Genomic DNA, 14721 nt, shown 5'->3' with positions numbered 1-14721 from the left:
CCACATAAAAAATAAAAAAAGTTAGTTTTTACCACTAATTACCGCCAACTAAGAGCAACTCCAATGGTTGTAGCTAGGGACTTGCTTACAATTTCAATAACTCCCTAGCTACTAGCTTGACCATTGGAGCAAGAAAACTCTATTAGTTTGGCTAAGCAAATTAGCTTTGTCAAACTAATTTGCTTGGGAATTAAACTTTCCAAAATAAAAGGCTCATTGCACCAATTAAGCTCTTTTCATGTATTTTCTATCCAACAGCTACTAATAAGCTAATAGCTAGCCATTGGAGCAGATAGTAGCTAAATTGATAATTAGATTAAAAGCTTATGTGGCATGGCAAGCTAATTGTCAAATTTGCTTGTCATTGGAGTTGCTCTAACGAACTTTTATTTATTTATTTTTTTTATATTTTTTTTTTCTAAAATTTACCCAATGGACATAGTAGGCCCCACTAATGGATTTATAGACAAAATCCGTTAGTTGGCGGTGATTGGTGGTAAAAGCCAACTTTTCTTTTTTACGTGGTGGCAAAATAAAACTTTTTTTTTATATGGGGTGGTAAAAACAAATTTTTTTTTTTGTTTTTTTCGGGTGATAAAAGACAAAATAACCTAAAATTAATAGCTCGTTTGCTTTTTAGATTTAGGTATGAAATATGGGGCTAGAATAAGTAAAATCTACAAGTATGCCTTTTTAAAAAAAAAAAAAAAATCTAATTTCGGATAGATGACTAGATGAATATAGCTCATACCACACCTCTAGGTATCAAATAAAAGAATAAATTCCCCTCAAAAAAAAAATAAAAGAATAAATTCATTTCGAACAACAATCAAATTCAAGGTATTAAGAATCAAGTTCCAACTCTATATGACCTTTTTACCCTAGTTTCAAAAAAAAAGAATAGAACAAATCTATACTATATATTAAAAGGCGTTCCTAAGAACGTCGATGTGCCACCCAATTAACCAACATTATTGAATTTAAAAACATAAGGATAAGGAGGATCGAACCCTCGATCTCGTATAACAACAATAGCCATTTCACCATCTTAGCCAATTATCAAGTATGTAATTAATATGTAAAAAAAGATTATATAAGTGCAAACAATAAGGTTCAATTAAGAAAAAATACTAAAAAAAATACTCAATTTTAGTTTGACCATGAACTACAATTTTAAAAAGACTTAAAAAAAGGTATCGATTGCACTTCTACAACAGTAGCAACCCGGGGCAACGCCCGGGCTACTCACTAGTTAGAGTTATTAAAAACATCAATATTCATATTATCAAGAAAAAGTCTCATGTTAGCTATTCAATATGCATGCTACGCAATTAATATGTACTATATGATAATTATATAGGATCATAATTTAAATTAATACTCCGTAATTTTATTTTATTTTTTAAAAACATAGCTTTTATTTTTCTCACAATAGTAAAGAAGTACTCCGTATTTATTTTGGTTTTAAAGAAGAAGAAGTAGGAAAAAAAAAAAAAAAAAAAAAAAAAGAAGAAGGTAAAAAAAAACTTTGAATTGTGGGAAATTTCAGTGCACAATAGGTTAATGAGGACGGCTGGCTATCAAAAGCTCCCTGCTTAATTGGGCACCCTTCTGAGTTGGTGAACTGTGAGTTACATTAAAAACCCAACTTGTACCTCTCACGTTTCTAATTTTTTGTTGATTAATTAAATTGTACAATTGTACATCTCGAATCGGTTTATTTTGATTTCTTTTTTTTTGGTAATAATATAATCCGACTTGTCTCAAACCATATTTATGCCTTGTTTAGTTTTTGTTTATCATAACTTATGATTTGATCTGATCTGATCTGGTCTAATTTGATCAAAATATGATTTTAAGTGTGCGATAATATATATACCAAAAAAATATATGTATCAAGTGGGGTCTTGTAAGATTCATAATAATGTATATTTTATTAATATATAATTTTATTTTTTTTCGTTACGAAATTAAAGATATTGAGCGATAAAAAATTTCACATAAAACGATGATATGATCTGAACTTATTTTTTCTAAAATAAGTAAAAGTAAGTTGAACTAAACAAGACCTTAATCTTTCAAAAACCTTGATCTAAACTAGTTTGTGTCTCGGATAGTTTAGGGTGTGTTCTATTCATTTGATTTTTATTTATCTAAACTTATCTAAACTTTGTTGTTTGTACTTAGCCTAATCCTTATCAGAACTTATTTTTCCTGAAATGAGCTTATCTAGACTTATTACACCTGAAATAAAGTGAAAATAAGGCGAACAAAACCATAAACTATTACTCCATCCGTCCTATAATATAATTCTTGTTTTCCTATTTTGGAGAACCAAAATGTTGTTCATGTTTCTATTTTGGATAGTGTTTAAAGACCATCTACCCTTATATTTTATTTTTGTACTTTTTTCATTGTAGTTCTTAAAATATCCTTGAATTTTGCACATGATTTGTATTTTTTTCCACTTTCTTTCTCTAACTTTTGTCTATAATTGCACTTTTCACTTTTATTAAATGTACTTCATCCACAATCTCCTACTATTCTTAAATACCGTGCAAAAAAAAAAAAAAAAAAAAACAAACAAACAAGAACTATATATTGGGCCGGAGGGAGTACAATTTATGAATTGATGTACCATCTTTACGTCGATAACAATTAATCATTATATTTATAATTGAACCCTAATTTTCCTATTTTTTATAAAGTACTCCGTATGATAAAAAAAAACACTTATGATTAGCGAGGATAATATTTTATCCTTAAAACGTATGTTTACCTATGCCCATATTGATATGATATTAATTGCCTCTAAGTTTTTTCTTGTGTGAAGTAATGATTTAACTCTTATATAAATAGTGTTTGGACAATTATATCCTCTAAAATGTTTATTTACAGAGTACTTATCTGCTCTCAACAACGTTAATACTTTTTTTATTGTTGAACTTATAAGAATAGTGTGAGGACATGTATACCCCTAAATAATAGCTTATAAAAAATGACTTAGGGTCTGTTCTGATTTACTGAACTGAACTTATTGGAGCTGAACAAAATTGAACTGAACTGAACTGAAATTAAGCCAAAGAGAACAAGTTCTTACTATGTTGAATTGTAGCATGACATACTTTGTAATTAATGGTTAACTCTCTAAACCCTGATTTGTCAAACATTAACAATCGAGTTTAATGATTCGGGTTAAAAACTGATGGCTTTAGATATTGCCAATGTTCCGTGTGAGAAGAACTTGAGATTTTATTCATTACTGACAATTTCGAATCAACAGTATATGGCCCATCAAACTCTATTCTAAGTATGTTGTGGGCCGGTGGAGCCGTGGAAGAATAGTTTTAGGGCCATCAAGTACTAAATTGCGACTTGGATTCATAATACAAGTCCGTAAAATTGATTAAAATTTTTAGGGTTCGGACTGAATACCCAAATATCACACATATAATGTACGAGTTTTAAAATTCTCTTTACATCGTATAATGTAAATTGATTCACAATTACTTCTTTTATAATGTTTTCAAATAGAATCTTTATTAACTTTAATGCAATTGGAAAATACACTCTTAAAAAAGAAATTGAAAAAAAAATAAACAATCAAGATCAAAACTTAAAAAAATACATGTAAAATTGAATCTAATCCACATAAACAACCCTTGTTTCCGTTCTTTTTTATAGAGTGATCTATAATTAATTGTTCGAATACACTTATCCCAATTATTCTTCAAATTATCAACTTTTAACCACTTCTTGTTCTTGCTTTTGCTCTTTTTATTATTCGTGTCTTCTTTGGTGAAGGTGTAGCTTCTTAGATACCTTTGCCGGGAAGCATATTGCAATTTCAACAACAATGAATCTGATGGTGATGGTGGTAATGGAATTGAAAATTTAGAGTAATGATTTTCTTCTTTATAGCGACTTCTCTCTTCTTTTTGAGTTACCTCCTTCAAGAATTCGACATCCGAAATAGGCCATTCATAGAGCTTCAAGAAATTTAAATTCATCTTTGATCGTTGATTTAATTATTTTTTCTCTACCTTCACCTTGTACTTTATAAATTATGCATATTAATTAATCATGTGACTATTTATATATTTTTTTCAAGTCGAATTTGTTTTCAAGTATATAAATTCGATTTGAAGTAGAATTTGTTTTCAAGTAGATATCTAAGATTGTGTACGTTTATTATAGGTTAGTTTTCTAAATTAAACTGTAGTATATCATCTTATTTTGTAATTTTTTTTTTTCTAGATTTTTTTTTTTTAAAAAAAAGATACTCCGCAATTTTTACTAGTTTAAGCATATGGCATATATGGCACAGTTCTCATCTTAGTCTCGCGTGACACCTTTTTGATGGACAACAAAATCAACAATGCAATTTATGCAAACATCGCAAATCTACTTAAATAATTATTAAAAAAATTTAAATATTAAAAGTCAACTTATATCCGATAAATAAAAGGTCAGCTAAGATCCTAAAATATGGAAAATTCAATTATGTCCAATTTATTATTCACATGGGCAAAGCACAAAGTTCCCAACATAATAAGTTAGCTCAAACAATAGAAATAAAAAACAATAAAACAGAATTACCGTTGTTTTCATACGAGTGATCATCTCACAATTGACTTAATACGCAAATACCGACGGCGACCGGTAATTAAAAATGGATTAATTAAAGTAAGTAATTCAAAGTACTTAACTTTGAACCAAATTCTATTTATAGGAGTTGTTCAAAGTAGGTTTGTCCCTTTTTTGTTAACAATTTATGAACGGTAAACTGCTTCTTTTTTGGTTTCTTGTAACAAATCCTAACTTTTTTGTCATCACCCCATTACCATTACGCATGTTCAACCGAAAGACATATGTCTTTTCCCTAGAGATGCATCATATTGGATCTTACGGGTCCACGAAAAATCGGAGTAATTAACAGTTTTAGACTCATTAATGTTGTTAAAAAAACTCATTAAAATTACTACAGCTAAGAATGAATAATCATCGAACTCATGCGTAACATTGCCAAGTTTGCATATTGTTAGTTGAATAATCCATGTGTGAGTTGAGATTAGTTAACTCATATATTAAAAAAAGAAAAAAGAAAAAAGAAAAAAATGAGTAACATGTAATATATATCCCTAGTCAAGAAAGTCAATCTAAATTGCATGATTAAATTATGAAAATGTTTTTGAGTTATCAATAGGATACTAATTTGAGAAAATGAGTGAAATTTAGCTTTTGATTATTTACATTTTTTTCTAAACAATTTTAGGAAACATTAGGTCGAAGCCACATGACCTAGTAGATTTTTAATTTGTATTTGTCTAACTTAGTTTGAACATCACTCCCCAATGCAAAGCCTAATTTAGTGGGTGTCGGTATAGTGTGAGTGACACATGAAGTGTTGATTAAACATCTATAAATTGCCTAGTGAGTTAATTATCCTGCCAATGCAACATTTTAGGCCAAAGAAATTCTTGGGGAAGGAAGTTTGATTTGGTGTGTGGAAGAAAATGCATGCTTGGTGGATAATTTGGTTAGAAATTTGGAGTAAAAAGTATCTTTGTTTAAGCAAGAGAGACTAGGCATTTAGAAAGGATCACTACAAATCGTTATACAAATCGAACATATATAGACCAAATTCATAATCACATTATTTAGAGGAAAAAAGGAAAATTATATATTCGAGTACAACCTTACTACTAATATGTGCCTAATCAACCAAGTGAAGACGTCCAACCAAGCATGCAACAACTCTTCCAAAAAATTGAGAAAACAATTCGCAAAATAAACGCCCTATCAATCAAGCAAGCAAAAAATTCGATCAAGCGAGTAAAAACACTTCTACAATGGACATCAAGCATAAGGCAACAACCTTCACCAAACTAATTAACCAGGCAGACATGCCCAACCAGACGCACAACCCATCGAAAACAAGTCCATATGTCTCATTATGGAGTACTAACAAAAATTAATTGATACCATAACTACAAATAGTGATTTAGGTTGGTAATTTGTTACTCGTTACATGTTGAGTTGAGATGACATTAATTAGGCCCCACTATTACCCCTTATCTTCAAATTTTAATCATCCTTCACCATTATTTTTGTTGTTTATCAAACACAAAATTAATAAAATAAAAAGAGTGTAAGAGAAGCTCTTTGATAGCTACCAATCCACGTAAAGCCATATGAGTTTATGATTCAATTTGTCTATAATAATACAATATGAACATTCATATATTATTTATATTTTATCCTATGCTCAATTTAATTTGGAAAATAAATTAAATTTTAATCGATTACTATGATTATGCAAAAAATTTGCGTCGAATTCAAGTGAAGAAGAGGCTGAAGAGCCAAGAAAGTCTATTTTGTTGGCCCCTCAAACGCTCACACATTTTCTCTCTCTTCCTCTCAACTGCCTGGAATTTTCTTCCAACTTTTTTGTCGACTCTTCTCTAACCCCCTCTCAAAAAATTAGAAATTTTATTTATTTTTTTTCAAATTTTTCTGTAATTTTGTATTGAATTACAACTGGGAGTTGGAAAAGAAAGAAAAGCACAGATTTTTTTAATTTTATTTTTTTGATCTGGGTATTTTTCTGGGGAATCTTGATCTATCTTCAAATTTTTTTAAGGTGAGTGAAATTTTCTAACACTTAATATGATCAAAAGTTCATAACTTTACTTATTGATTGGTTGATTTAATTGAATGCTTTTGCACTTTATAAATGCCTTCACTAGATTCTTTTATGGTAAAAAAAGAATCTCTTTCTCTCTCCAATTGTAGTGGGCACTTTTGCAGTTTATTTCTTTGAATTCAATTTTTGTCAATTCTGGGTTTTTTTGGGTTTTATTTTTTTGCCAATGAATTATGGAATTACAATCCTATAAAAGCAATTTGTTTAATGTTTTGTTGAACTATCAAGCTTGTATTATTAGCTTTATTTAGAAGTATTGGTTTTTGCTGTTGATTTTGATTGTTTCATTATTTGGGTAGGTATATCATTATATCATCTCATAATTGATTAATTTCTAAGTTTGATGTTTTTAATTTTATCATGTAATTTAGTTCCTACCCATTTGTGCAGATTATTGATCAGTTTCTAAAATTGATGTTTTGAATTCAATTTTCAATTTAGTTCCTACCCAATTTTGCAGGAAATTGGGATTATGTTATTTATTGTGTGAATTTAAAGGGTATTTATGAATTATGATAATGTGCAGGTTGCAAATATGGCAATAAGCAGCTGAGTATAGTACTGATTGAATTCTGCCAACCCATAAAGAGAGTGAAAATCTTTAATTATGGGTTGGTTGAGTAAGATTTTTGGAGGTTCCAGCAATAGTCATAGAATCTCAGAAGGACAATACCATGGACGGTATGGAGAGGATACAATTTGGGACGGTCCTACCACTTCCGGGGTAATTCCTGCAACCTTTGACATTCTCTTGATTTCGCGGCTTGAGAATTTCCTATTTTTGCTTTATTCCTTAACTTTAGAATAAACGAATCGGAGTGGAAATCATTGCATTTCTCTCATGTCAATCGTGAGGTGTTGTGTCTGGTTTTTACTTACTTATATGTGGGTTCGTGCTCTATAAATAGACTCGAATGTACAATAGCTTAAACTCTATAAAAACTCTTTATGTGAGGGTTTATGTTCTAGGGATAGACTTGATTGAACAATATGTTGAGAAATCCACGTTTGAATTATCGCTACTATGAAGGGAGGAGAAGAACTAGAGTGAGTTGGAAGTTTTCAAGTTACATTTTTGCTATTGGTGTAACATAATTAATTGTCTTAGTGATCTTATATTGGTGTAATATATTCTTTAATGGGGGGCATTATATGCAGGATGCATGGTCAGATTCCGGGAATGAAGATATTGATCGTGCAATTGCACTTTCTCTTGCAGAGGAAGAGGAGAGACAACAGGAAAAAGATCAGAAAGGCAAAAAGGTGATTGGTAAGTTGGATCTTTAGCTCAACCATAGTATCTTTGTTCAGCAGACATGATTTGTCTTCCTATTCTTCCATGCTGTAGATTTAATATCAAACATTTTGAATCAAACAAGGATGCTTAGGATTTGTCTTCCTTGGGATTCTAGGCTTTGCAGTGATTAGTCTCTTCTACTTGAAGCATGGTTTTGAATACAAAATGTTAAATCTTTATGTCTGCTTGATAGATAACATCAGTTAAACATAGAAATATAGAATACTTTAGGAGTTCAAAACAGGTTTTACAATAATTTGATAATTTGATGCCAGTTTTGTCATGTAAAGCTAAAAAATCTTGTATGTATCCATCAGATCATGATAGTCTACTTGAGGAAGATGAATTACTGGCCAAGGCTCTTCAAGAAAGTTTAAATATGGAGTCTCCAGCTCAAACTCCACCCCCGACTCCTCCCCGCCCGCCTCCTCAATATGATCGTGGAACTATGATGCAGCCTTACCCTTTCTTTTCCTATGGATACAGGTCTTATATCAGAGTCTTTTCAGCTTTGTCTGAACCGTTTCTCAACATTGTTATTGTTTTAATATTCATTAATGCATGAAGGTTGAATTTGGTGATTTATCCGCACAGCTTCATTTTTTACATGGAGGTTCAATTGAATAGCTCCATGTTGTTTTTTTAGTATACTTTCCTTCAATACCTGTGTACAAGTGAACCTAGTGGTGGGATTATGTATACAATATACTGTCTGATAATTAATGGCTTAATTGAAATTCCAGTAGATGTTTTTGCTGTATATTGCATTTTATGTGAACCCATGCCTGTGAATTTGTATGAAAAGAAAGACCTTGTGCTACTGCTTGTACTAGATGGAGCTAAGATATGATGGGCTTTGTCAGAAACATGAGACTCAAAATAATTTAGTATGGGTGGAAGGAGCTAATACTGACACCAAATTAAATTATGTGGGTTTATTGTGCTTGGGGCCTCCTGGTTTAGGATGTATTTAAGATGCTTTCTTTACAATGATGTGTGTTGTTCTCGGGGTTTGTTTTCTGTGTTTCCTTTTGGATTAATTGTTCCTTTCACGCATAAAAATGTTCATTTAGAGTAATCTGTTGCAAATAAAATATCTCTAGAGCATTATGCTGCGTCTACTATACTAGGATGTTTGATATAAATCTTGTGTGCACTACTGACTTAAAATACTCTCCCAAGAATCCTCCCAAGATTTTGCGGTCTCATACTGAAGGAAGCTCATTTTAATGGATTAAAAGTGCGTACTGGAATTTGACATGTTTTGAAATCTTTTGTCTTCCAAAGCATTGCAAACTTGTGGTATATCTAAATTGGTTGTGGAATCGTGTTTTGCGGGCAGGACATGTTCTGGTTGTGGTGCTGAAATTGGTCATGGACGATATTTAAGTTGTATGGGCGGGTTTTGGCATCCAGAATGCTTTCGTTGCCAAGCATGCAATGAGCCAATATCTGATTATGAGGTTAGAACTGTAATTGTTTTCACTTTTATATTTTAATGATGCACGTGTATGTGAATAACCTGTGGTTTTTGAAACTAACCATGTTGTATATTCATCTGATTTTCTATAAACCAGTTTTCTATGTCGCGGAATCGACCCTTTCATAAAACTTGCTACAAGGAGCAGCATCATCCAAGGTGTGACGTCTGCAAAAACTTTGTAAGTATTGTTCCTTTGCCAATGTGGTTGTTATCTTGCATAATTGTAGTATACTGTAGAATTATTCAAACAATTAATGATTTTATTGACTTACAAGATAAGACCCCTGACAAATCTCCCAACCATACTCTAGAATCATTCACTTCCATTAACTGACAAAAGATTACACATGGAACTGAGCTCCTTTACAAACAGTAAAGTTGCACTATTGACGAATTCCAGTCCCTATATTCAATCTTACCTAAGGAGTAACTAGAGAAGCCCTATGTGAATTAAATCTCCAAGGGCAATTGTGAATCACCTGGCCAACGCCATGACCATACTGCCTGTTTTTACATAAGTCCTACTCACTCTTGATGACATTGTACAACAAATTCCTTCAATTCAGGAGGAAACCTCCACCACCACTTTCCCTCCAAAGCAAACTTTCGAGGCAACCCTTTCAAATTCCAATCTTCTCTCTGGCTTAGGACAATGCTCCAAATCTCAGCTCACAAGATAGCAGAATTCTTCTCCAAGTGTGAAGAACGCCTTCTTTCATCAATCTAACCCTTGAGGCATACTTAAATAGTTAAATAATAAATCACCAACTCTTTTGTGTTTTTTTTTTTTTTTTTTTTTTTTTTTTTTTTTTTTTTCCGTGTGATATGGAGAGAGTGTGAGAAAAGCCACATACCCAAAAATGTTTCGTAACATAATTTTGAAAGAGACAAAATTAGAAAGTGTTACATGAAGGACGATGAAGGCGACAGTTTTGGGAGAGTGGTGTGATGAACATAGGTTACGTCCACCCCCTACCTTTTAAAGAGTGGGAGCTTCATTAGAAGCTTTGGTTAATGATGTTGTGTGAATAACACATGAATTCAAACAGTGTTTAGAATCTTCACTGTGATGACGGAGATGGAATTGGTTACACTCCACAAAAAGAATTGTGTTACTGTTTTCCCTGTTATTATATTTTGATACTAAGGCCAGGAAACCTGCATGATTGGCCTTACCTCTTTTTAACCTTCTACCAACTTGTTTTTCACCTTTGCTTCAGTATGTTTATTTTGAGAATAGACTATGATGCTACTTTAATGGATTGTGAATGGAATTAGAAGAATTAAGAATGTCCGAGCCCATACTGAAATTTTATTTTAGCTAGGTTTAATTACATTTGTGGCTTATTAGATTGTTGTCATATTCTTCAGTGTTTCTGTTTGAACAGATTCCAACAAATGCAGCTGGCCTTATTGAGTATAGAGCACATCCTTTCTGGATGCAGAAGTATTGCCCTTCTCACGAATATGATAGGACTCCAAGGTGTTGTAGCTGTGAAAGAATGGAGGTAAGTTGAAACAAGCTGTTCGAATCTTAAGGATGATAAAGAAAGAGTTATTTTCTAGAAAATTTTCTTAGGCTCCAAATTTTAAACAAAATTGTGAATTCACTTAATGTGGTATGCCTCACAATCTAAACTTTCAACATTTGTGCAGCCAAAGGGCACAGAATACCTGGGACTTGATGATGGTCGTAAGTTATGTCTGGAGTGCCTAGACTCGTCTATTATGGATACTAATGAATGCCAACCCCTTTATATAGAGATTCGAGAATTTTATGAAGGGTTGAACATGAAAGTAGAGCAGCAAGTACCCTTGCTACTTGTGGAGAGGCAAGCACTCAACGAGGCTATGGAAGGAGAAAAACAAGTAAGAATAACTTTTAGTGCAAATGTTATGAAGTTGTCTTGATTTTATTATGATTTTTCTCACTTTTGTTTTTGTTGCTACTAGGGTCACCATCACATGCCAGAGACCAGAGGACTCTGCCTTTCAGAAGAACAGACTGTGCGGACGGTAAGATACATCAAGAAAGATGTTTCACCTTGCTTAACTGATATATGAGTATTTTGGTCTTTTATGTCAAACTCACGTGTCAATGGAAAAACCAGATATTGAAGAGGCCAAAGATTGGAGGTCGGCACCAGATTATGGACATGATAACTGAGCCTTATCGACTGATACGTCGTTGTGAAGTCACAGCTATTCTGATTCTCTATGGCCTTCCCAGGTGTTTATTCTTCTCATGTCTAACCTGTCTTATAAATGTGCCTATAAAGTAATGATACGTAGGAAGTGTGGATGATGCTTATTTGTTTGCAAGATTTTCCCTTTTCTAGGGTCTAGGGGGCCAAGTGTTTTGTGGGAAGTTAGGTTGCAGGCAGTTGTGCTCCTTATGTTTTATTAATTAATCCACTTTCTAGTCATTAATGCACAGGAAATGCTACTTTAAACGATTACTCTGGTCTTTTCTGGTAATTAGTACAAATATTTAGCTATTGGAACTTACCGGTCATATGTTCAGCATCTTTATTTATTTCATAGTATTTGGGCCAGCATTAGATATTAGCGTATTGGATTAGCAGGTATGAGCATCGAGTAACATTTATTATTAGTAAATTCTATAAACTTGGTTGATTAGCAGCTTAGTGAACATATCACCTTTCTACTTTCAAATGTCAAGATTTCAGGAAACAACCTTAATTTCTAATGTCAAGATTTCAGGAAACAACCTTTACTACTCCCCCCCAAGTATAAGAAGGCTCTTAAGACAGCTTTTAGGGGTTTGGGGTTGTTGCATGAGAATCTAACGCACTCGAGTCCTCTCCACAGACTTCACCCGATTCTCTATGAATGTAATGAATCTTCAATAATATTGTTTTGGTAAACAATATTATTCTCCACAAACTTTTTATTCTGCTACTATCTTTTTCCTTGAATTATGCGACAAATACCTCTAGACCGTTTAGCTAAATAGCTAATAGGTCATCTTCAAATTTAGTAGCTTTTAGCGTATCCGGATTGCTTTAAATGATAGCTTTATCTAAAACCTATTCCATGGCATGTTAGTGATCTTATAATGTACTATTACATCGAGAAGGATACTCTTGTTCGTTAAAATAGCCTCTTATACTCTTCGGGGACAGACAGGCACTTGGGGAAATAGTCAAATATCAGTTAAAGTATGCTGCCATTTTTCAAGTAACTGATTATTGGTTTTATTGTGATTTTCTTGATTTAAGGCTGTTAACTGGATCCATACTTGCTCACGAAATGATGCATGCATGGCTACGGCTTAATGGTTACCCAAACCTGAGACCAGAGGTTGAAGAAGGAATATGCCAGGTCTTAGCTCATATGTGGCTGGAATCTGAAATCATTGCTGGTTCTGGCAGTAGTAGTGGCGCATCATCTTCTTCCTCATCTACATCAGATCCCGGATCATCTTCCAGTAGTAATTCTTCCAAGAAAGGTAAAAGGTCTCAGTTCGAGAGGAAACTTGGTGATTTTTTCAAACACCAAATCGAGTCTGATGGTTCGCCTGCCTATGGAGATGGATTTAGAATAGGTAACCAGGCAGTAAGCAAGTATGGACTGAAGAGAACTCTTGACCATATACGATATACAGGGACATTCCCTTGTTGAGGCACGACGCCATTGTTACCAAGTGTAATTTCTTGCTATACAAATGAACACTGGAAATGCATTAGAGGCTTTACAGGGTATAGGAATCAAATCAATATTTCTTCTATATTATTTTTTGAGTACCACAGTTTTCTTTTTCTTTTTTCTTTTTTCCTTTTTTTTTGTGATTATTTTGGTGTATAAAATTAAAAACCAATAAGACTATACAAACAAATGTATTACTGCCCTAGGGAAAAAAAAAAAAAAATAGATACCCTTATCAACTAGTGTTTTTTTTCCTCATTATTTTATTTTGGGTTTATAAGTTCTTAACCTTTATATTTAATTATTGATTAGTGTCCCACAAGACTTAACAACTACTTACCCTTGCGATTATAATATTTTAAGCTATGCCCAAGCTTAAGGAAAATGCTTTTGCTTTTCTCACTTCAATGATTCTTAAGTTATCTTTTGGTAAACAAAATGACTCTTTCAATTTGGTAAAGGGTGTTTATAAATATCCTTTTTTTTTTTTTTTGTTTTTTTCCTGAGATTTATGATGCTGTATTAGAATTAAAATTAAGGGTTAGTTGAAAGGTGGACAAATAAAACACAAAAGACAAAAGAAAAGAGTTCAAATAGATAAAGTTGCTTTTAATACTCATCATGCTTACCTCATTATGAAGTAGACAAGTGGTGTGCTATGTTAATCTGTTTTCAAAATAGTTGCACCTTTACCTTTAAAAAAAAAAGTTGCACCATTTGACTTTTATATACGTCAATGCTCAATTTTGGCTACTAATTTACTACTTTCTCCGTTTTTTAATAGTTGTAACATACACTTTTTCACGGTATTTAAAAAAAATGTGGGGTTCACATAATATAATATACTTTAAAATAAGATGAGTAGTTGTTAGGAGTGTAATTTAGTAGACCATGTGCTTTGAATAAGGGAAATTTCCTAAAATAACTTTCCATTTATAGTGTGTTGCAAGTATTGTGACATTTCTATTCTAGGAATGTTGCAAGTATTAAAAAAAAGAAGTACATTATTAGAATGTTCACGTGTCACGTAAACCCCCTTCACTAGTCACTACGCCACGTCACCCACTCAACTATTCATTATGCCCCGTTTGTTTTTCATTGCATGTCCCATGCACTCATCATAATAAAAATAAAAAAAGAAAAATTCTCCACAAGATTTGAACTTGCAACCTATTATAACTAAGACCTTGTTTGGTTCACCTTATTTTTGCTTATCTGATCTAGTCTAATTTGATCTGGTCTGATCTGATATGTTCTGATTATCTGATTTGACCAAACTTTGACCTTAAGTGTACAATAATTTATAAGGAAAAAAATATATCAAGTGAGATCTTGTTAGATTTGTAATACTGTGTAGTTTATTAATGTGTAATTTTCAATTTTTTTATTATGAAATTAAAGATATTTAGCAATAAAAAATCGCACATAAAACGATGTTATGATCTGAACTTACTTTTTTTGAAATAAGTAAAAATAAGTTGAACCAAGCTATGTGATTTTTTATGCAATTTTTTGAATACAAAATATTAATATGTAGCAAATGACAATCTGCACAACAAATCTAAT

At 32.2% G+C, this 14721-nt stretch overlaps 1 protein-coding gene across 3 annotated transcripts; it reads left to right on the top strand.

The window, feature by feature from the left end:
- The first annotated feature begins 6184 nt into the window (after positions 1-6184).
- Positions 6185-13413, top strand: LOC145600096 (protein DA1-related 1-like). 3 transcript variants are annotated; one of them, XM_081655954.1, is made up of 11 exons: positions 6185-6643; positions 7233-7430; positions 7865-7976; positions 8321-8489; positions 9346-9466; positions 9581-9664; positions 10875-10994; positions 11143-11355; positions 11440-11502; positions 11598-11716; positions 12729-13413. In XM_081655954.1, exons 2-11 carry the CDS (start codon positions 7314-7316, stop codon positions 13129-13131), a joined length of 1521 nt encoding a protein of 506 aa, XP_081512080.1. In that variant the 5' UTR covers positions 6185-6643; positions 7233-7313; the 3' UTR covers positions 13132-13413. The 3 variants fall into 3 exon arrangements, with proteins under 3 accessions (XP_081512080.1, XP_081512081.1, XP_081512082.1); XM_081655955.1 differs by lacking the exon at positions 6185-6643 and adding an exon at positions 6886-7001; XM_081655956.1 differs by lacking the exons at positions 6185-6643; positions 7233-7430 and adding an exon at positions 7470-7753.
- The last annotated feature ends 1308 nt before the right edge of the window (positions 13414-14721 follow it).

The sequence above is a fragment of the Chenopodium album genome, chromosome 21 (genome assembly GCF_948465745.1).
Source record: "Chenopodium album chromosome 21, dcCheAlbu1.1, whole genome shotgun sequence".
In the NCBI taxonomy this organism is placed as follows: Eukaryota; Viridiplantae; Streptophyta; class Magnoliopsida; order Caryophyllales; family Amaranthaceae; genus Chenopodium; species Chenopodium album.
Note: the sequence above shows the minus strand (reverse complement) of the source record. Positions and strands in the feature narration are given on the sequence as shown.

Coding starts and splice junctions, on each gene's coding strand:
- LOC145600096 (XM_081655954.1), top strand. CDS start 7,314: ATGGGTTGGTTGAGTAAGATTTTTGGAGGTTCCAGCAATAGTCATAGA. Junction 11,503..11,597: donor AAGAACAGACTGTGCGGACG/GTAAGATACATC, acceptor TGGAAAAACCAG/ATATTGAAGAGGCCAAAGAT. Junction 11,717..12,728: donor ATTCTCTATGGCCTTCCCAG/GTGTTTATTCTT, acceptor TCTTGATTTAAG/GCTGTTAACTGGATCCATAC.